The following is a 23965-nucleotide window of genomic DNA, read 5'->3' on the forward strand; positions in this document are numbered from 1 at the left end:
CTGCTTGTCCTATCCTTGGAGGTTAAGAGAAACAATTTTTCTTCCTCCTTTTTGTAACAACCCTTTACATACTTGAAAACTGTTATGTCCCCTCTATCTTCTCTTTTCCAGACTAAACAAACCCAATTTTTTCAGTCTTCCCTCACAGGTCTTGTTTTCTAGATCTTTAATAATTTTTGTCGCTTTTCTCTGGACTCTCCAATTTGTCCACATCTTTCCTGAAATGTGGCACCCAGAACTGGACACAGTACTGTAGTTGAGGCCTAATCAGTGTGGAATAGAGCAGAAGAATTACTTCTCATGTCTTTCTTATGACATTCCTGCTAAGACATCCCAGAATGTTGGTTGGTGGTGGTTGTTAGTTTTTGTTTTTTTTTGTTTTTGTTGTTTTTTGCAACAGTGTTACACTGTTGACTCATATTTAGCTTGTGAACCACTATGACCCCCAGATCTTTCCACAGTACTCCTTCCTAGGCAGTTATTTCCCATTTTGTATGTGTGCAACTGATGGTTCCTGTCTAAATGGAGTTCTTTGCATTTATCCTTATTAAATTTCATCCTGTTTACTTCAGACCATTTCTCCAGTTTCTCCAGATCATTTTGAAATTTAATCCTAACCTCCAAAGCATTTGCAACTCCTCCCAGCTTGGTATCGTCTGCAAACTTTGTCTACTCTATGCCATTATCTAAATATTGAACAGAACCGGACCCAGAACTGATCCCTGCAGGACCCCCCTCGTTATACCCTTCCAACATGACTGTGAACCACTGATAAATACTCTGTAGGAATGGTTTTGCACCCACTTTATAGTAGATCCATCTATGTTACATTTCCCTAGTTTGTTTATGAGAAAGTCATGCGAGATAGTATCAAAAGCTTTACTAAAGTCAAGATATATCATGTCTACCGCTTCCCCCCATCCACAAGCCTGTCAAAGAAAACTATCAGCTATCAGGTTGGTTTGATGTGATTTTGTTTTTGACAAATCCATACTGACTGTTACTTTTCACCTTATTATCTTCTAGATGTTTGCAAATTGCTTAATTATTTGCTCCATTATCTTTCTGGGTACAGAAGTTAAGCTGCCTGGTTTGTAATTCCCTGGGTTGTCCTTATTTCCCTTTTTATAGATTGGCACTGTATTTGCCCTTTTCCAGTCTTCTGGAATCTCTCCCGTCTTCCATGACTTTCCAGAGAGAAATGCTAATGGCTCAGGTATCTCCCCAGTCAACTCCTTGAGTATTCTAGGAGGCATTTCATCAGGCCTTGGTGATTTGAAGACATCTAACTTGTTTAAGTAATTTTTAATTTGTTCTTTTCCTATTTTAGCCTCTGATCTTGCCTCTGTTTCACTGACATTTACTAGGTTAGACATCCAATCACCACCAACCTTCTTGGTGAAAAATGAAACAAAGTCGTCATTAAGCACCTCTGCCATTTCCACATTTTCTGTTATTTCCCCCCCTCATTGAGTAGCGGGCCTACTTTGTCCTTGGTCTTCCTCTTGCTTCTAATGTACTTGTAGAATGTTTCCTTGTTACCCTGTATATGTCTAGCTAGTTTGATCTCGTTTTGTGCTTAATCTTTCTAATTTTGTCATTTTATGTAAATAAGCTTGTTTGTCTGAGGGATTGGCTGAACAAATAGTAGGACTGAGTGGACTTGTAGATTCTAAAGTTTTACATGGTTTTATTTTTTAATGCAGTAATTTTTTGTGCATAATTCTACATTTGTAATTTCAACTTTCATGACAGAGATTGCACTATAGTACTAGGTGAATTGAAAAATATAATTTCTTATTTTTACAGTGCAAATATTTGTAATAAAAATATAAAGTGAGAATTGTACACTTTTTATTCTGTACTGTAACTGAAATCAACATATTTGAAAATATAAAAAACATCTAAAAATATTTAAGTTAAATGTATTCTATTGTTTAACAGCACAATTAACACAATTAATTTTTTTAATTACTTGACAGCCCTGTTGAAAATGTAACACTGTTTTAACAGGGTGACCCTGGCCGTTTGAGTTTACCTCCGTCTCGCGGGAGCAGCGTGGAAAGCTTATCAGATGTTCGTGGACGACCACAGTCAACTCTTGTTTCAGGAGAAGGCAAGAGGATGAGTGCTGACATGTCTGAAATAGAAGCAAGAATTACTGGTACATCGGGTAAAAATAAATAATAAAGTTAGGGGGGAGAAAGGTGAAAGGGGCTACTTTTAATAAGATGAGCCCTGTGAGGTAACTCTTAACTGGGCATGGATTCATTATTATTAATTTATCCGTTATTTTTTAAGAATTTATATGACTAGGCTTGGTGGAATATTTATTAATTTTTTTTGTAATTTTGACAATTGTACGTTTTTTTAAATTATTTTTTATTCTATTTTTAACTATATTTAGTTATACAATTGCAGGAAATTAAGGATGGGTTGGACTTAGGGCAGTGCTGAAAGCAGAATTGCAGGGGACTCCCTGCATGGCCAAGGGGCCCAAGACACTGTAGTACATGGTGCAGATGAGGCTGTGGTCCTGGCCATGGGTCTCTGCTCCACCAGGACAGGGCTCTGAGGAAGAAGACAGACCCCTCCAGTAGTCAGGGAGGCCACACCAGTGCTGATAAGCTCTTGCCCAGCAATGGCCCCTGTGCTCCTGGCTGGTGGGTGAGTGAGCCAGGTCAAGAGGGCCGAGCTGCAGAGGACTCCCAGCACGGCTGTGGAGCCAGTGACACCCAGTCTCTGCAGGCATAAGGTGCAGGGAAGACTACAGTCTTGGTGAGGCTGAGCAGAGACCCCTTGCACTCCCAGCTGGTGAAAGAGCATCGTTGTGACAGTAGAGCTGCAGAGGGCTCCCTGTGTTGCTGAAGGGCCGGTGACACCCAATCTCTGCAGGTGCAGGGTGCAAGGAAAGTTGTGATCCTAGCCAGGCAAAACAGAGAGCCCCTCACCAGAACTGTCGGGAGGAGGCTTCCCTGAAGGAGCCTACCCTGCTGCCAAGTGGCTCCTACCTAAGGACAGACATTCAGCAGTGGGATAGCTTCCTCCCTGGCTAGGGGCTTGTCCTCTTCCTCCTTGCAGTCCTGGCCATGGGGGTCTTCACTCTGCACGACAGCCTGCAGGGATCCAGTGTCACTGGCCCCACATCATGCAAGGGAGCCCTCTGCATCTCTACCCCACTCGCTTCCTCCCATGACAGCACGGCTGCAGCGAGCGAGCTCTGCTGCTGTAGAGCCACTGAGGTCAATTCCTGCAGGCACAAAGTGTGGAGGAGAAGCTGCGCTTAGGCCAGCAATTACACCAAAACTGAGGGAAAAAATATCCATCAGTAACAGCTGTAATCGACATTTACTGACCTCTGTCGATTTAAATCAAATCCTGCCAAGTATGGATACAAAGAGACCAGGTCCTTTCACCTTTGTGCACTCAAATCTGAGAGGAATTTTTTTTTAAATGTGTGTAGTTTGAGATTACAGAAAAGATTACTTTTGATTGCCTTTAAAATGGCTAAATTAGATTTTATTTGTATTACGTAAATTTGGGATTCTTTGGTATGAGCCTTGTTTCATTAATACAAGTTTCTCTTTGCTTCTGAGTGTTCTCCATCCATTGTCATTTTTATTATTTGAATTACATTTCATTCAAAACTAAGTTCAAACTATTTTAAAATGCAGGAGGTGGATTTAAAAGCAGTATTATTTCCACCAGTAAATTGAAAAACAAATTTTGACAGAAAATAGATGCAAACTGGTAATTTAGGTATGTCGTTGGAAAGATCAGATATAAATATAACCCTCTGATTTCTCTCTAGAGAAGCAGAACTTGGATGTTTTTGTAAAGAATTTTAGCTACACGTATTTTGCCAGGTTGCAAAAGCTGCTCCTTTATTTACATGGTGGATCATTGATGTAAGATGAAGTTTAGGATAATAGCCACATTAAATGCATAATTTTATGATGAAAGCAAAGTGAGTGAGTATGTGTTTTCCCAATAAGCAAATTAACAAAACATTATACATGGTAGGCAAAAACTGCTTTCTAGTTCCCATTTTCACTGTTTATTAACTTTTTCATAATTTTAAATGGGCCTTTTTATTGACCTATGTCCTTAGATTTATAGAATCCAGACACAATAACTACCACAGTTAGTCATATCTTATCTAGTTGGGCCAATATTTTTCCATCACTCTGAAAATTTGTAGTAATCACTTTTTCACATATTGGAATATACTGGGTGTTCTGACTCTCTTGTGCACCATGACTATTAAACTGTCTTATTCAACTCAGGAGGAGGAGAAAAATTTTTTTTTTACTTTGGTAATGTCTAAAGGCCTGTTGTGGGGATGACATAATCCCTGTCCTAAAAAGTTTATAATCTCATTTGAACATTATAGTATCAATCCAGGATGGATTACTGTTTTGGTTTTTTTTTTAATTACTCTTATAACTAGTTGACTGCAATTACTTCTTGATAGCCTTCGCCCCTAGATGTTCAGATATGTATTCATCAAGGGTCTAGTCACCACAAGGAATTGTGTCCTTGCCCAACAATAGACTGCAGTGTTCTGATTTATTTTAATATTCTGGTCCTCATTCAAGTCTCTCACTGGTACAGAACAAATGCAACTCATTTGACCACCCAGTGATAGTTTAGAATCAGCCCAGTCTACCTTCCTTAACTAGATTCTTTCAAGTATTGCCAGTAATTATATCCAAATACGTTGTTCTGAGATTTTGCTATAGCTGTCTTTTTTTAATTCCTTCTTCTAACTAAAGATAGTTGATTTGAAAGGGACAAGTATAAGGGAACAGAGTTCATTTCAGGCAGTGGCAAACTGGTAGAAATCAGGCCATGTTAATCTAAGCAGGTTTTTGTGACTTAAGTTGGGAAACAGCAAAAACAATGGTTTCTTATCCTCATTAACTATGTTACAGAGAGCAACATACTATGATCTAAAGAAATTTTGTTGCTATGTGAGGATAAGGCTTTTGTGAAGAATAAAGAAATCAAAGTATTTTAAAAATTACCTAATCTTGTTCCATCTATTATTAGACTGGCCATAGAAACAAATCAGGCAGTGCATATTTGTCAGTCACTGAGAGTTCTTTCAGGTAAACATGGCAGAGCAGTTCTCCTTTGGGAACTGCCTTCACAAATCTGTTTCAAATGGAACGTAGTTATTTAATCTTTAAACTACAGACCTTTTTTTTACTACTGCTTCCTCTTACCACATATGGCAAAATGAACTTTTGTAAGTCTATTTTATGGTGTTTGATGTGATTTAGAATAGATTACAAATTCCACTTTAACAAATATGAGGAGTTTGTTTTCAGTAGTTCCAGGAATGGGATGCTTAATTCTAAAGTATTTAGGTTGGTATGCAGTGGCCATTTTTACAAAACAGCAAGCATTTAGTCAGAGGGCACTTTTCCAACGTTTGAAGCAGTTCTTCAAATTTTGTAATATTAAAGTGAGCTTCCTTTGAACATTGCTTGGATTTCACTTTACAGGAGATGTCAAAGAAAATGAAAGAACCCAACATGAAAATGTAAACTTATTTATAAATAATGTTAGCCTGAGACTAGAATAAAACGATGGAGGAAGTATTATAAAACTTAAAACAATTAAGGAGATACATTTATTAGTAATATGCAGGTGAACTGAAATAAGTCAATATTTGTCTTCCATTCTGATGGTTGCACTTTTCCCTTCCTCATTGCCATGCTGCTTTGTCTGTTGAGTTTTGTGTTGCTAATGACAGCTAATTACGTTGTATTGACAGCTAGTTCTTGTTTTGCTTTTAACAATTTCTTTACTATTTTTAAGCATGAATAGAAAGCTGTGCAGTTTATTCTGTGTGACACCTTTTGCATGTACTTTAGTTTAACAGTATATGAGAACTGAATTATGTATTTAATCATTTGTTGTTACCATTGTAGCTGTTTGCATGCGTATTGTATGTGTGTATTTTTTCAGCCTATTCCAAGCCTAAACGGGGCCATCGTAAAACTGCTTCATTTGGCAACATTCTGGATGTCCCTGCAATCATCATACCAGGTATCACAGACCATGTAAGCGGGACTATTGATAAGATGCTGGAATAACGATCACATTATTTAAAAAAAAAAAAAAAAAAACTTTTTGCTCCAGTTCACATACAGTGCAGATGGAGACTGTCCAGTAAGATTTTTCATGATGTCCTTGTTTATTTAAAAAAAAAAAAAAAAAAAAAAAAAAACTTGCCAACATGCGATCCTCTTTGCCTTGTGTCTCATAGATTGGTCCAGCCAAGGGCTCAATCCTATCTCTTGGTACTAAAGACTATCTCACGTATGGAGCAAAATTGCAGCGAAATCCTATATGTGCAGTATTTTATATATACATGTACACATATATGTATAGTCATTGGAGCAGGGATTTGAACTTGTCTCCCACATCCTAGGTGAGTGCTTTAAGGCTGAGGGGGATGAAAACTGCTACAAAAGGCTCAGCGTAGTCACTGACTCATCCCCTGGGTATGCAAGGTTTACAAGGGGCAGTTCTGTGCCCCAAGCCTCCCTTTTACGTGGAGCAGGCTGAGGCAGGACCCACCCTCCCTCCACTTCAGGTGGTAAAATTCCAGGTTTGGTCAGGACCTGCTGTGGGTATTACGCTAACTGCCCTTTTTTTAGGGGGATTGGGGAGGAATTTCTCTTCCTCCCTCCCCTTTTTTTATTTTTTCCCACCTTCCCCACAGCAGGTTCAGGAAGGGCTCTGTATATGCGTGGCCTTAAAGGCGATAGGCTGTCTCTCGCAATTCATTAAGTGTAGGGTGGATGTCCAGTGCAGGTACTCCATAGGAAAGGTATACAGTGACCAGATAAATGGCTTGGAAAAGGACTTAAAAGAGGTGTTTTTGTTAAAGGAACAAACGGGGGACAGTTGGGGACTTCCATTCTTATAGCCCGCCTTAATCCTCCTGTGAGGGGAGGTGGATGGTATGGTACCGGCAGTGGATTTGCTGGAGGGACCCGGATGGAAAAAGAGGGGGAGCTGGTAAAAGCCCCCTGGGTAATTACAGAATAAACATGAGGTCACCTGCACTGTACACTTTTATCCACTGGGTAGTCCCAGACATCTTATGATAAAGTTGCGGCTGGATTAAACCCACATCAAGTATCTCCTGTCCTTCTTTCGGTATAGCCAGACAATGACTGAATTGCCACTATGAATGACAATGAATAGTCATTGGGCCAGAGAGCAAGAATAACTCTATAGCCCAGTGGTTATGGCATTTACCTAGGATGTGGGAGATGCAAGTTCAAGTCCCTGCTCTAACGACCATCTTTTTCTGTATATATCACGGACCAGCTTCAGCAAAATAGGTTGAAACCCACAACAGTATATCCCGTTTCCTGATGTTCAGGGCACCTCTCTTGCAGCGTGGGAGATCCATGTTCAGATCCCTTCTCCACATCAGGTAGAGGGGTAATTGAACCTGCTGAGATCACCACCTGTGGCACTTTCGTGACACCAGCCCACAAATGTTATGGTAATGTTGAAACAAACCATCTAATTTCAGTATTACCGAATAGAACATTGCAAATTTTTGTTTCAGTCTAAACTATTTTTGACAAACTTAACACAAATTAGTTTCAAGTCACCCAAAACTGCATTTATCAGCAAATAAACTATTCACTGCAATTTTTTCCCAGCTCTAGTTCAGACTCAGTGTTGTCATCTATAAGCAGTATATTGGGTTGCAAACTGTTAGTGTGGCCAGGTTTTCCTCTAAAGCCCTCAAGATGGCAGCCCCAACATGCTTTTGTTGTTTTTTACCCCTCCCTTTCCCTTTCCAGAAAGCCTTCCCTCTCATTTAACTTGACCTTTTAAAAAAATATCAATTTTGTTTCAGATTTCCCCCAGTGTTGAGATTTACTGAGATCATTGATAATAGATTGACATTTTGTATATACTACATATAATCATAACATTTTATCCAAAGAGCTTTGCAAACTGGATATACAGATCTCTTCCACTGAAATACAGCCTTGTTCAGGGTAGATAACGGCAAAACTTTACTATGCTTTGGGACAAAGTGAAGACTACCCTGTTTAAATAAAGCTTTCAGAGGAATTTGATGTAGGCCAAATGTATTTTGCCCAAACTAGAATAGGGCTAACAAATCATAGAATCATAGACTATTAGGGTTGGAAGGGACCTCAGGAGGTCATCTAGTCCAACCCCCTGCTCCAAGCAGGACCAATCCCCAGATTTTTACCCCAGTTCCCTTAATGGCCCCCTCAGGGATTGAACTCACAACCCTGGGTTTAGTAGGCCAATGCTCAAACCCCTGAGCTATCCCTCCCCCCACTTGACCACAAGTGGTTAAGAACTTCATTTTGCATCTTATCCAAAAGATCACAGATGTGCTCCCTAGGGAACTGGGAGAGTACTGACTCAGTGCAAGAACTATCTCCAGAATCACTATTTCTTATGTATGTGTTTTCCTTGGAGGCCTCTCATTCATGGACTGATCATGCTGCTTAGTTTATTTAATGTAAATATGCAACAACTCAAAATGGTACGTTTGCAAGGTAAAGAGCTTTGATATATATTTTCTAAACTCCCATCCTTTCTAAGCACTTCTTGAAATATCCCGCATGAGTATAATTCTTATTCATTTGAGACCCTGACATTTAAAACAGATAAAACCGGAGTTTGCCATTAGTGTGCCAAGCTTTAAACACAAAACAAAACCAGTAAAATGGATTCATGAGACTCAGTTCCAGTTTACAGTTTGGTAGCTAATCTTCCAGGTTTGTTATAGGTATGTATCTGTATGAACATACAAAAGTACACCTTTCTTATTTTTAGTTCCAGCAGATATAGCATAGACACTGCAAACCAGTATTTTAAAAAAGAAAAAAAGCCTCACCCACGAAAGTATTAATAGCCAATTGTTTTAAAGTATGTATTGAACAATAATGCAAAATATAACCAAGATAAGAAAGCAACCAGTTTTAAAAAGCTAGTCAGTCAGGAAGTATCTGATAAATCCTGTTTACATTACAGTATTCTTGCAGTGGCAACTCCATTTATGAGACAGTTTATGCATATACCTTATGTGCTTTGGGCTGTATGTTACGTCATCAACTAAAAATGCTGGACTACCAAAGTGAGGCTTATTGTATTTATAGTACTGTGGTCCTTAGTTTAAAAACTTGATTATCACCACTCTATTAATAGCACTATTTTCATACTATATTCCATATTGCAAATATAGGAGTGATACAAATAACTCCAATAAGGCTGATTTTACCTAGACTCTATAGTTTTACATTTTTAATAGTGAATGCTCTACATAGTGCCATGTAAAGCATAATGTCTCAAACAAAGCCCCTGCCCCAAAGAAGCTAGTCAAGTCACAAGTCAATTCAATACATAACTGCAGCACAGAATAAATACAGAGCTTTGCTGATCTGTATACCCTTGATGTTGTATATATCACAGATGAGTCTTGGAGATGGAGATTAAGGGAGTTAGTTGATATTTTGCAGAATATAGAAAAACTGTAGAAAGACATAGATGCTTTAGAGGCTACTATTCCAATTTCCATCACTTTTGTCAATTAGCTGATAGCATTGTTATGTAGTGATCAGTAGTACCTCCATATTTTTTCATCTTAAATATCTTTAAACTTTTTGTACACCCAGAAATAAATGTTCACAACTCCCTGCTAAATGTGATTTGGAGATAAATTACACAATCAACAATTAATATAAACACAGAATATGCCTTTATAAACTTGCATTCCTTTTATTAGAATGTCCAGCTTTTTCCCCCCTTCAATACCTCTCATTTAGAAATGACTTAGTTTTAACAGTTTTTCAGGTGAGGTATAATCTTAAAATATTTTGCATAGATTAGTTTTAAAAGAAATAGTTAAACCAAAATATTAGATACCTCATTAATATTATATCAAGGCTTTTATAATATCAAGGGTAGTATTTTCTTTTCGGTGGCATTAAAAAATGTTCATGTCTAGTCCCTTTTTAAATATTGAAATGTAAACGTTCAAGCCTCCATGAATTGTATTGATGTGGAAAACTTCGTGTTGGAAGCATAATTTTCTGCAGTGGGATGCACCTTAGGAGGTACACAGGACAGGGGAGAAAAAACCCATTTCTATGGATATGATAAGGTCCTTGAGACAGAACATGCCTTCTAAACGCATGCAGTAAAGGACTACTACTACAACAGATCTGTGGTTTGTAGGAGAGGTACTCCTCTTCTTTGTACTTAGAAGGCATGCCAGCAAAGGTTCCCTGAGGAACACCTGAATTAAAATAATTTTATATTCCCAGCATCAGGGGGGTGTGTCAGGGAATATTTTCAGGAGAAAGTGCCTGGCCAATGGAGCTTCAGACTCCACAAATATCAGGATTTTACTCCAACTGAAGTGAGAACTTCCTCTTTATGTAAAAGTTAACCAAGTTTTGTGGCCTGGTTTCCTCTGTAGTGTAGATTGATTGATTAATATTGGCCTTATGCAAAATACATAACAGCATTACCATTTAAACAAACCCCAAACCTTATGCGTTAAAAAGGCTGTCAGTGATCTGCTAACATAACCTATTGCAAAAACATTAAGGTTACAAAAAGAAGCTTTCAGAAGTTAGGAAATGCTAGATTTAAGGTTGCCTGTGTAACCTTATTTCTGCCCTCTTGTGTATATGAACTATGATAATGGGAAGTCTGTAGCAGATCCAGGAATAGAATCCAGTCTTTCCTGGATCCCAGATTCGTGCCTTTAAAATTCAGAAGAACCCACCATTTTTTCTCTTGTAACTCTCTGCTTCATTCGCTGACCATGCTGTGCTGAATGAGGCGCGGGTCTTTGTAGAAAAACGTGTTTGTGTAATTAAAAACAAAGCTAAAGGAGAACGAAAAGGGGAAAGAGCTTGGAGAAAGGAGAGAATCTTGGCAGCGGACAAAACATGAGGGAGATTTTGTGGAGGACAGAAGATGGGTGAGGGAGCCTTGGGAAGGTTAGAGAGGGAGAGCGTGTGGGCGGAAGAAGGATTTACCTATGCAAGACAGTGGAGGAGAGGAAGCAGCAGTATGTGTGAGTGAGTTGTTGCTGGAGCAGAGAGAGAACCAGGGGAAGCTGCAGATATTAATTAGGGGCGATTGAGTTGCGTGTGTGTGGACTTTTGGGGTATGTCTGCACTGCAACTTGGAGATGCAATTCCCAGTGAAGGTAGACAGATTTGAGCTAGAATGCTAAAAACTGCAGCATGTACGTCGCAGCACTGGCAATGGCTTGGGCTAGCCACCCAAGCTCAGATCCAAGGTTTCAGGCAGGTTTGGATTTGCACGGCTAGCCCAAGCCGCTGCCGATACCACAACATCCACGCTGCTATTTTTGAGCTAGTTGAAGTCTACACTGGGAATCTCACCTCCCAGCTATAGTGTGGACATATCCTTAGAGGCTAAGAGGGAGCCTGTATAATTATTTTTTTTTAAAGAGGGCAGGAAGTGTTTTGGCAATTTTGATGTGCAGGGAGAGTGTGTGAGAATTTTTTGGGCAGAGAGGCAGGAGAAAGGTAGAAATTTCTTCATTCCATCAACTTCTTTGTGTTTTCACTTTTACCCTTACAATTTACTTTCAGTTTAATGGCAATATTGACATACATAGGAAAACATAGGAAAATGCAACATACTTATTCTGGTAACCTTAACTCTGACCCACAAGATATATGTAGACTCTCTTGAAACGTGCATAACTGCACAAAAATTTAGAAATGGCCCTTGCTCCAAATATCTTATTAAACTTTTTATGTTACCTCAACTACCATACCATAAATGGTATATACTGCTCCATTGGTTTAGTTACATGTTCATATTGGGATCCCATCCTTTCTTTAAAAACAAAAGAAAAAAAAAAACAAACTTCTTTTCTAGTTCATGAGCAAACACGCTCCAAAGAACATTTTATTTCCTCACTTGATGATCCAGGCATGTGAAGTTTATTATTCATTACAGCTGCCTTTTTCAAACCATATGAGTAATTGGTTGATAATTGAATTTTAATCTTAAAATCCAATAAATTGTTGAAATCCTGCCACTGTGCATCACTTTCTGCTTTTAGATATTGTACATAACTGATGTGTATTGACTTTTGTCAATTTTCTTTAAATTGTTCTAGGTTCCTGTAAAGAGAGAATTTTAAACCAGATATTTTAAAAACTAGAGTAAGAGCAAGTTCCAAACAACTTCATAAAAATATACAGAGACTAGAACTAATTAAAGTCAAAGAAATGTATTCCATCTTCATATCCCTAAATTGACATTAATCTTGATTCTGGAGCAACAAGTATTTGTTGATTTGCTGTCTTTGTTTCTGCTTTGTCTGAACGTTTTGCCAGATGTCTGTAGTAGTTATGCTAATTAAAACGACATTGCATAATAGAGCTTGCTTTTGCCTCCTGCTACTAACTTGGAGATCTCTCTCATTTAAAGGCATTCTATTCTCATTCACTGTAACACAATCAGTCGGTCTCTTCCTGCCCTCAAAAAGTGTTCATTTTTACCCCACCCTGACTATTTTAACTTTTTGGCAACCACGATCTAATGTTTCAGAAACACATGTGCCGGGTTCTTTAAATTCACAAATGTAGCTAATCTGAAATGAGAATTCCAGATATTTTTTGCAAGCTTATTTCAGACGGGCTAATTTTAGAATGGTGCTGTTGAATGAAATGTGCACATAATTGTTGTATCAGTCATGAGTGGATCATCTATATCTTGAGTTCCAAGATGAGTTGCAGCTACTATCAACAGCATAATTCTTCCGTTTATGAATAATGCTGTTTTTAATAGTCAAGTAGTTATATTAAATGGAAAAGTTTAATAATTCTCACCTGGTGTCTTACGGGATCTCTGGTCGCTTTACAAACATGCATTAAGCCTCACAACATCACTTTTACATTGGTAAGTATTTATTTATTTCCCCAAATTACTGATGTAGAAAATTAAGTTACTGAGAGGTTATAACTCATTTATGGTCAGACAGCAAGTCAGTGTCAGAGCTGAGAATATAACCCCAATTTGAGACAGCCTTGTCCCATTTTCTAACCTATAAACTGTTCTCTCCCCTAAGTACTTTTAGAATTTCTTGAATTTAAATGTCAGGTGACAAACTGGAGATGAAGGTACTAAGAACTTCTCACTTTCTGGTAGTGTGTTTTTAGAACAGACAGACCTGTTGCACAGAAATCGTGGTTAAAGAACTTCATAATTTGTGATATCTTAAACTGTGTAGATGAGATTAAGTAGCCATTCTCACTCTTTTTTTTGTTTTAATTGATGTGGAAATTAAAACTTCTATCTAGGAAGGCTGCTTAGTCATATTAAAATGACCCAGCATAAATATCTGAGGTAAAAAATAAGCCGCATGTTACAAAACATTGATTGAGTTCCGACTGCTGAATTCTATGGGTGTATGAGGCTGTAACTGTTATAGTACATGTTTTAAATGCTACTTACTGGTAGAAAAGTTACATAATGCAGGTTGAAGACCAAAAATTTTAAGCATTGTCAGCTGTTACTCATGATGTTTTGGTGTTTCCTTTTGGACAGCTGACCTGTCGTCATCTCAGGGGACACAATAAACAATATTAGTAAAAATCAAAACCAAGGGAATTTGTAAAATACAATGGATTATGTAACATAAGACTTAGTTTCATAAACATTTCCTTGATGGACTAGCAGCATTAAAATGTAAACTATTTTCTATAGCTCTCAGGGGTGGATAATTGCTGATGAGTGGAAAAGAAGAGGACAGATTACAGCATTGTGTTCAGTAGATTGATATAGCAAGATGTGACATAGCTAGAAAACAATTTCCTGTCCTGATTTTCAGAATAGGAAGTATTTTTGCTCATAAAAGATGACTAAGAGCTTTATTTTGACTTAAAGTGGAATATGTTTTCTTATAGCTTCTTAATATATGTGAGAGGAACATAACACAGACAGAAAACTCTGTGTGCTGCTTCAAAGAACAACAGGTTAGAGCTGGCAGCATCTTATTGTAGCGGCCTTGCTCTAGAAATGCCCATAACGTAACTCACTTGAAATAGATGTCGTCATCAGCCCCAATCCCCAAGTGCTAAGCCTGTTCAAACACATGTGACAGAAGATGGTGAAGTAGAGTGCAGAAGCTATTCATGTGATAGGAGTGGTTATCGTATTAGGATATACTTTCTCTTGACAGGCCAGCATTTTTTGAGTTAAAATTCTGCAGCTGTCTCTCTCTCTCTCTCTCTCTCCCTCCCCCCCTCACTTTCTCTCTGGATTTGTACAAATTCCAAGCTCCTGCTGCAACAGTCGCACCCTTCTTATTTTGTTTCTGAGCAGATTTTAGTGTTTTGTTTTGTCTTTTTTTCCAAGCAGGAAACGGGCAACAGAGGCGGAGATCCATTCAAGACCTTAGCGTTGCTGTAACAGAATCCAATCAGGTAAAATCTTTCAGCCTGTAGCTTCTTTCTTTGTCTTTCGTGAACATTTAGGTGAAATCAACTGTAAACTTACACTGTGTAGAGCTGGTCTTTAAAACTTCATCTATGTGATATGGGGTAATTTAATTTACAAAACATAGTATCTGTTTTGCCATCTAAAATAAAATCTGTGAAAGGGCAGCTTATGAAAGATGTCTAGGTGACAAGTTTCTTGATTACAACTTGCCTAAGCAGCACATGTAATATTTATTCAAAAATATATTTTGTTTGTGCATGCTGCATAATTTTTACTGGTAATGAACCTCAACATAGTATTATCGCTCAAATCTAAATGGTTAGTTATGATGGTCTCTCTCTACTTTTTGGAATAAAATGTAATAGTAAAGTACTATAGCAAGGTCTTGTTACTAAGACTTTATTACTTTGACAAGATATTTACTAGTAACTATTGCTTTTTGCATCATGATATCTAGATACCATGGTAACAAGCACAGTGATACATTCTGAAGTATGAAATATTAAAAGTAAACAGATGTCTCAAATGACCAAAGTGCAGTTAGTGGTGCTTTAGCCTTGTTTGTTTTGGTGGTGTTCATTTAATTGCTAATTTGTTGATGTCAGTAATTCATAGTGGGTTTTTAATCATTAGTGTAAATTAGCAAGGTTCTACTGTAATTTTAAGATCCCTGCTGTAGTTTGAACATGGAAAAATAGGAGCTCAGTGTGTTAATCGGATTAATCAGGTTCCATATTAAACAGCCTACTATTGTAATCCAAAATAGGTGGTAATTTTAGGGGTGCATACTCATCAAAGAGATTAACATTTGATCTCTCTTCAGTTTCATGCAGTGTTGTAGCAACAGAAACCTTGTCCATCCCCCAAATCTAATTTGTCTGATTTATTTGGTAATATGTGCATATAGCAGAAGAAAGCATCAAAATCAACTTTAATTTTTCAAAATGTTTTTATTACTTACCAAACATAGGGCTTTTTAAATGAAAGCATTCTACAAATACAAGCACAGTAATAAATCATTTTACATTTACTTAATCAAGCAGCGTAATTAGAGAAAAGACTTGAAAGAAAATTGAAACAATTTTGATTATTATTCTGTAACATGTTTAATTATTTTATGATTAAGGCTTCAGTGCACTTCTGTCACATCTATATGCCACTATTTTATGCAATATTAAAGTATTTTATGTAAGTTCTTTTATATGTAACTTTCAATTCCTTCTGTTAGCTTTAAAAATTACTAATGTTTGCAGATACCAGATTATAATACTAGTAGGTTAGACATATAACATTCGTATTTGATCTTTTTAACTTTCATGTATCCTGCCTTTGAAAGCTGCTGTGTGCTATTTTCTTAGAGATTCTAGCTGTGTTCCTGCCAAATAATTGCTCCTTTGACCAGGAATAACAGCAAAAGGCTTTTTCACCTCATAGTTTTCTGCTGGTACCTTTGTTTACACCAGAGAGCAGAACATGATGATGCTGGTGTAGCTTTCACCATTTTCCTTTTCTTCCCTCCTACCTGTGCCACCTAAGGGTTTGAAATCTATCTTTTGTTTTACTTTTCTGCTCGGTCTGTCAGTCTGAAATTCTATTCATATTCAATTTATATTTTGCATTTTGAAGTGCCCTATTATAAGTATGAATCATAGTGTAGCATACAAGATAAGCAGAATAAAGTAATACCTCAAAAGTAATAAGAACACTGTGGATAATGTTTTGCACTATTGGTATAAATAAGTCACAGGTTTTTGTGTTCTTGTTTTTGAGGTCTGTGAATGGGAAGCAATGGAAGAATCTAAAACTAAGACTCTTGAACTTGTAATACCAAGTCAGAACTTTTCAATCACACAACACATTAGTGTAGAAAGCAAGCAAGGTTGTCTCCTAGGTATGCCCACTGCAGTCTTCACATGAGCGGGTCTTTGTCCAACTAGCTGGAAGAAAGTGGTGGTGTGCCTTCATCTGCTCTCTTACAGCAGGTGGGGAAATGGGGAAAAGTTTACAGAGAAGGGCAAGAAGCATTTGGTGCCATATCAGGAGAAGGTCACTGCATTGTCCTTCCTGCTGACCGGAAGAGTTTGCGGGAGGGCAGTGGTATTTATTGCCTATGAAGCACTGGAGGGCTTGAGGCACCCATATTTCATAGAGTGGGGAGCCAATGTCTTCCTTTTCCTAGAGCCCTTTAAGTTTGCTGAGGAAGAGGGTTTGGGCTTCTACATCTGAAAAATTGGGGAGCCAAGCCCCTCCTCCTCCTCCTCCTCCTCCTCCTTGCACTGTACAGTTCACTGCCAGGTACTCCAATATTTTAACTGAATGAAATTGTGGCCTAATAAACCACATTCATGGTCTCCTTGTCTGTCTTCAGGTGTGAATGGACAGAAGGACCTGAGATTGCTCCTAAAGTTCAAGGCCTGTATTTATGGATTTCCATAACTCTGAGCCGAGCTCCTGCTATCTCTGAAGTTTTAAATTAAAAAATTCAAAGTAATGATTTGCAGCAATATAAATGATCTACTAGATAAAAGAGGAAAAAATCAATTTATGAAGAGATTAGAAATCCACACAACTCTGATCAGTTCACTTATATTCTCCACATAGAAAATCAGAGTTGGAAGGGACCTCAGAAAGTCTTCTAGTCCACCCCCCTGCTCAAGGCAGGATCAATCCCCAGACAGATTTTTGCCCTGATCCCTAAATGGCCCCCTCAAGGATTGAACTCACAGCCCTGAGTTTAGAAGCTCAAACCACTGAGCTATCCCTTCCCCCATTAAGATTAAATAGGGTGCAACAGTAGATGTTGAATCTTCCTAGCCGACTCCACTATTTGAGGGGATTACTCATCAAATTGAATATTTTTTTAAACAATATAAAATCAAACATAGCCGGGCAATGACTCACCTCTGCGGCGGTGCCTCCTACTGGTCATCCAGGGAATTAGCTCACCAGCCTCCGGAGTGCCCTCTGAAGGCCCAAGTCTCACCTGTTGCTGGCCCCCATGTCCCTCCCGGATCCCAGTGCCCCTCTGTGTCAGGGTTTCTGCCCCTGTGGTACCCCACAGTTTCTTGGGGTCTCCTCTTCCTGGGAAACCCCCAACCCCCATCCCCACCTCGTGTACCATTTCAAATTATATATAAATATATTATCCTTCCCCCACCACTTTCATTGCAAACATCCTTCTTCTGTTCATCTCTGTAGTCTTTCCTTAAACCCACTTCTTCATCTAGTCTTCGTCAATGATCAGTTATAGCACTGTTTGCTTCCATTCTCACGCCCTTTAAACTCTTGTACGCCACACACTGCATTGGTTGCCAGTGAAGTGACAGGTGATTTTCAGAATGTTGGTTACAATCTATAAAGCCTTAAATGGTCTCGTCCTGCTAAATTGGAGATTACTTCTCCCTCTCTGCTCTGTCATGCTCTCCATTTCACTATCAATTCCAAGGAAAAAATTGGCAGGAGTTTGCAGTAAATTATTCTTCATACCTAATTGCCTGCTCTAGCATTTGTTCTTATTAGAAACTCACTGGAGCCCAAACATGGAAAACTTTAACAGGAGATGCAACTTTTTCTTCAGGCTGAGTGAATGTAAATGCTGGAACCAGTACCTCTTCTGTTGTTCCCAAAATAGGGCATGCAAGTCTTGTCCTGGAGGACAAATATCAGTCTTTTCTTAATGATGAGAAGACATTTACATTGTTCTGGTTTGAATGTAGTTTAAATACTGTAGTGATTGCTCCCTTTTATAAATGTATTTGTATTGTCTAATTTAGATTTCTAAGCTTCAAAAGGCAAAGAGCTCTCTAAACCATATATTGAGAGTGGTGCACAACTGTGGTGCTATAATAAATAATCCAATTGGGACAAGCAGGATGAAAATGAAAGTACATATAATCCAGGCTAAGTGTAGTTTGAATACCATTTTTTGAAAAACTATTTTTAATTTTAGTTTACCTTGTCTTCATATACATTTGTACAGTGCCTAGCACAATGGAGCCTCAATCCTGATGGGTGCCTCTGAGCATGACTGCAATATAAATATTAAATCATGCATATAGTCTTCATCTTCTTTGTCCTATAGTTCCTTCACAATTCCTCATTTCAGCATTGTGATAACTGAAAACCATGCATTATCTGGCCCATTTGGAAAAAACTAAAGTACAAGAGGGAGATCTGTTGGGTTTTTTCTCTCAGACCGATCACAGCCATCAGAGATTTAGTGTTTGTATTTTGCTGATTTTGTCAAGGGAGGTCACGTCTCCTGCCCCTCTCAACAACAAAATACAAATTCTGATGTTACAGACTTGATTTCCACCATTTGCAGCTGGAAGACTATCACTATTATATTGTATTGCTGCTGTGATTAGAAATGTTGTCCAACACTAATTCCTGGTATTGAATGGCATTATCAGCGTGGTCAGTCTAATGCTGTGCAAATAATGATTTGCTGTTTGGCTGAATGTTGCATCCAGGACATGAATAACTGAATACACTAAGCCAGGGGCTTTCAACCTTTTCCAGTTTGTGACACGCCATAGGGATAGCTCAGTGGTTTGAGCATTAGCCTGCTAAACCCAGCATTGTGAGTTCAGTGTTCAAGGGGGCCATTTAGGCATCAGGGCAAAAATCTGTCTGGGGATTGGTTCTGCTTTGAGCAGGAAGTTGGACTAGATGACCTCCTGAGGTCTCTTCCAACTCTGATATTCTATTCTATGATTACAATTTTAAAAAAATTGCGACATCCATTCCCATAAAGAAAGGGTAGGTGGATTCTCTGAACTTCTTGACAACCCATGCACTGAGTCACAAATTTTCCAGTTTTCTCCAGCACAGAATTCTTCGAGTGCTTGCTTGTGTCGATTCCATTCTAGGTGTGTGAGCACCCACGTGGACAGTTGTCAGAGATTTTTGCCTTAGCAGTATCCATAGGGCTGGCTGTTGTGCCCCCTTGAGTGCCATGCTCATGCATTGGTATATCAGGCACCGCCAGCCCTACATCCTCTCAGTTCCTTCTTACTGCTTGTGGTGGTTAGTCGGAGTGCCTCTTTCTCTTGCTTTACAAGTGGTCAGCATTTTTTCCTACTCGAACCTCTGGTTCCAGCTGTAAATAGTTGTTTATAGTAGATTGGTTATTAAGTAGCGGTTAAGTACTGTCAGGGTCCCGGCAGGGGTTTTGCCCCAGGCTAGGGCATGCCCGGTCTCTGGGTTTTAAGCCTTGCTCTGACTGCAACAGGCCTTCTATACCTGTTAGTGAACCGCATGGAGGAGTCCAACGTTAAAGAGAGTGTCACATCTGTAAAACTTTTGTCCCAGATACAGAAATAATGCGACATTCGCTTGAAGACCCTCCTCCTCCTCCTTGGAGCTGGCCTGCACGCAACACCCAGCACTTTGACCTCGGTATGTAGCATGCCCCCGGCACGGGGTTCTTCCCAGCACCAATCCACTTCACCAGTGCCCAGGAAGAAGACTAAGAGGAGGGACCTGGCACCGAGCAAGTCGTATCAGAGGGAATTGGGCAAAGGACCCTGCGTGGGCTGTCCTCCCATGCTGGAGCCACAAGGGGTCACGCCCCCTAGAGGACCTTCTGCTGCCTAAGAGATCCACCACCAACTCTGGGGAGCGATAAGAGACCCAGGCTGATGGCATAGCCCACGCCCTCCCAGTGCCCAGAGAGTAACTGACTTTCCCACCGCAGCTGGCACCGCGTGTGGTGATGGACCCAGTGTGAAGGATCCCTATGAGGGCAAGCCAGCCGTGAAGGCCTCCCAGAAGATGAGTGAGCTGGGCTGGCATCTGGAGCCAAGGCAGAGCCCTTTTTCACCACGTCCTTGGTCTCCGTGTCAGCCCAGGTCACCGGTTCGCCGTTACAGGTCACCAGCACCATGCTCCCAGACTCCGCCCTCATTCCAGGCCTCACCCAGAGGAAGGTGCCGGTTTCCTTAGTCAGCACCAGTCATCTTCAAACTGGCAGTCACCGGCACCAAGAACTCAGGGATGCTCCCCAACACGGTGTCACTCCCCATACTCCCGGTACCAGTCTAACAATTCAAGGCGCCAGTCACCCATGGCGACACTTAGCCGCCAGACTCACGTGTCGATGGTCCCTCTCTGGTCACCGGAGGAGGATTTCTCTGGCATGGAGAGGGAGTTCAGCCCCTTGCTGACACAGCACTGTTGCGACTGGGCTCTGGGGGTTGCATCTGCCGCAGTGATGCCAGCTTGGCAGCAGGGCCAGTAGCCAGCACAGTGGTCTTATTGGAATACCTTGAGCATGCCAGTTATGCTGATGCCCTGTCTCCAGTCGTTGGTCGTTGTGGTGGAGGAACAGATGCCCACCCAGAGACCTCCTTCCCCTGCAGGAGATGATCACCCAGACCGTCCCCCAGTGGTTCATTCATCGTCCTCTCCAGATGAGGCAGTGGCATTGCCCTCCTGTGCTAGCCCGCTGGATGACTTTAAGGAGCACCAAGCCCTGCTCCAATGGGTGGCCACTAACTTAGGCCTCGAGGTGGAAGAGATGGCAGAGCAATTGGACACGGTGTTCAGTGTACTCTCCGTGTCCACCCCTGCACATGTCACACTCCCAGTGCATGAAGGGATCCTGAACATTGCCAGAGCAAATTGGCAAAAGCTGTCCTCCATCCCGCTCACTTCCAAGAGGGCTGAGGAAAAGTATTTTGTTCCTGCCAAAGGGTTTGAATAATTATATACCCACCTGTCCCCAGGGCCGTTGGTCGTGTCAGCAGCCAACGAAAAGGACAAGCAGGGGCCTGTTAGTTCCACCCCAAGAAATAAGGAAGCCAAGAGACTGAATCATCTTGGAAGAAAAATTTATTTCACGGCCAGTCTCCAGTTCCAGGTAGTGGACCACTAGGCTGTTTTGGGGCATTATAATTTTAACCTGTGGGACTCCCTCCACAAGTTTAAGGACTCCATGCCCCAGGACGCAGCCCAAGAATTCGGAGCTCTTGTGGAGGAAAGTCCCGCAGCAGCTCGGTGCTCCCTCCAGATGTTCCGGGATGCGGCCAACTCGGCAGCCAGGGTGGTCACCTCGGCGGTGGTCATGAGGCACAGCTCCTGGCTTGAGACATAAGTCTGCTGTTCGATGGAGTCAGGCTGTTTTTCTATCAGACGAACGTGAGGCTGCACAGTCTGAAGGACTTTCTGGCCCCCCTCTGCTCCCTGGGGATGCATACGCCTGAGTCCGCGATGAAGCCATTCCAGTCGCTGCCACCCTTCCTCCTCCCGTTCATCTGTGCAGCCTGGCCCAGCAAAATACCACAAAGGCCTGAAGCAGGCATTTTGAGGGTGCACTCGAGAATGACACTCCAATCTCCTTCCCAGATCTGCCCCATCTTTTCCTCAACCATCTCCATCCCTACCGTTCAGCCTGGTTGAGACTCACCTCAGATCGTTGGGTACTAGAAATTGTCACTGGGCTACACTCTTCAGTTTTTGCCTCCCTCCCACCCCTTCTTCCCCATCCCTCTTCAGGAACCCTTCTCACGAACAACTCGTTCAGAAAATAACCTCCTGCAACTGAGGGAAGTGGAAGTGGTCCTCAAGAAATGAGAGGGAAAAGTTTCTACTCGCACTATTTCCTGATCCCAAAGGCAAAGTTTTGCATGGTATCCCTGGCCTCCATCATTCCTTCCCTGGATCCAGGAGACTGGTACGCTGCTCTCAACTTGAAAGATGCTTATTTCCATATCTCTATCTTTCAAGGGCACAGACTGTTTCCCCATTTTATGGTGGGCCAGTGCCATTTCCAGTTCACGGAGCTCCCTTTTGGCCTCTCCTCAGCCCTGTAGGTCTTTACAAAATGCATGGCCCCAGTAGCCGCTTACCTGAGGCATCGGGGAGTCCAGGTCTATCCTTATCTCTACGATTGGCTCATCAAGGGCAGATCACAGTATCAAGTGCAGAGCAGTCTCGATCTACTGCAGTCAACATGCCGCAACGTGGGCTTGTTAGTGAACGAAAAGAAGTTGATCTTTGTACCAGTGCGACTGATAGAGTTTATCAGGGCGATTCTTGATTCCACATGGGCCAGGGCCTTCTTTCCGGAGACCCGTTTTTGAGCCATGTTAGATGTAATCTTCCATGTGAAGGACCACCCACTCATCACTGTGTGCATTTGCCGAAGGCTTCTAAGCCACATGGATGCTTGTAATTACGTGGTCTATCATGCCCAACTCCACCTCCAGCTGCTGCAGGTGTAGTCGGCATCAGTCTACATTCCCAACATGCACAACCTGGACGTGGTAGTCAAGGTACATCCAGGCATCACTGGCATGGTGGATGGACCCCACATCAGTGTTGCAGCAAGTCCCCTTGGCATCCCCGTCGCTAAGTCTGGTTTCGGACACCAGACTGGGGAGTCCACCTGGGCAAGCTCAGTACACAGAGCCATGGTCGGGGAGTCGACTGCACCCTCCACATAAATGTCAGGAAGCTCAAGGCGGTTCACTTGGCCTGCCAGGCTTTTCAGTTCCAGTTACAAGGCAAAATGGTTCAAGTCATGACTGACAACACTGCCACAATGTTTTATATCAACAAACAGAATGGAACCAGGTCATCAGCCCTCAGACTATGGGACTTCTGTGTGCAGCATGCCATTCATCTTGTGGCAGCACACCTCCCCGGAACCAGGAACGTCTTGGCAGATCACCTCAGCAGAACCCTCTCGTCTCGCCACAAGTGGCCTCTCCACCCCGATGTGGTCAACCAGATCTTCCGAAAGTCCTCAGGTGGACTTGTTCGCGACTCACAAGAACAGGAAGTGCTGCTGATTCTGTTCATTTCAGGGAGTCGACGGGCCAAAGGCAGCACGCAAGCCGATTTTACTGTGGCACGCTGCTGTTGGCCTGAGGTCCCTGCCGCAGGCCCTGCTCAGCCTCCTGCCTGGGCTTGATAGATGGAACCCCGGGCGGGCAGCGGGCTCAGCGGGGCCAGCGGCCAGGACCCAGCTGGAGTACGGAACCCCAGACAGAACTCGGCCCGCTGCTGGCCTGGGATCCCAGCTGCCGGTCCACTCAGCCCTCTACCAGTCTGGGGTTCCATCCACTGGCCCCTGTAAATATAAAATGTATTACTGACATGCAAAACCTTTAAATTACTGCACATAAATGAAGACTTGGCACACCACTTCTGAAAGGTTGCTGACCTCTGTTCTACTGAATGCAGCTTCTGACTCTGCTGTGATAATTATGTAGAATCATAACGGGATGCTCAAAATGCAACCTCTTGAATACATTGTATAAGGCAGAGCCCAGCAGCCCAGGCAGGTGGGGCTCAGGTTACAGGCCCCTGGATGAAGCCTTGGGCTTTGTTGTCCCTGTTTCTTTCCCCTTTCCTCCTCTCCCTCCCTCCCCCCCTCCTCCCGAGGGGGTGGTAGGGCTCAGGTAGGCTCAGACTTCAGTCTCCCCTCGTCAGGTTGTGTAGT

At 41.4% G+C, this 23965-nt stretch overlaps 1 protein-coding gene across 8 annotated transcripts in view; it reads left to right on the plus strand.

The window, feature by feature from the left end:
• MAP3K7 (mitogen-activated protein kinase kinase kinase 7) overlaps nucleotides 1-23965 on the plus strand; it is a 70920-nt gene that overhangs the window by 37724 nt on the left and 9231 nt on the right. For 2 of the 8 annotated variants that reach the window (XM_050949283.1, XM_050949290.1), the window contains 3 exons: nucleotides 2014-2173; nucleotides 5977-6057; nucleotides 14434-14501. In XM_050949283.1, the coding sequence (XP_050805240.1) occupies nucleotides 2014-2173; nucleotides 5977-6057; nucleotides 14434-14501 (309 nt within the window). The remainder of the gene's footprint in view (nucleotides 1-2013; nucleotides 2174-5976; nucleotides 6058-14433; nucleotides 14502-23965) is intronic. The other 6 variants (XM_050949284.1, XM_050949285.1, XM_050949286.1 and 3 more) reach the window with 6 other exon arrangements.

This window comes from Gopherus flavomarginatus, chromosome 4 (assembly GCF_025201925.1).
Source record: "Gopherus flavomarginatus isolate rGopFla2 chromosome 4, rGopFla2.mat.asm, whole genome shotgun sequence".
Taxonomy (NCBI): Eukaryota; Metazoa; Chordata; order Testudines; family Testudinidae; genus Gopherus; species Gopherus flavomarginatus.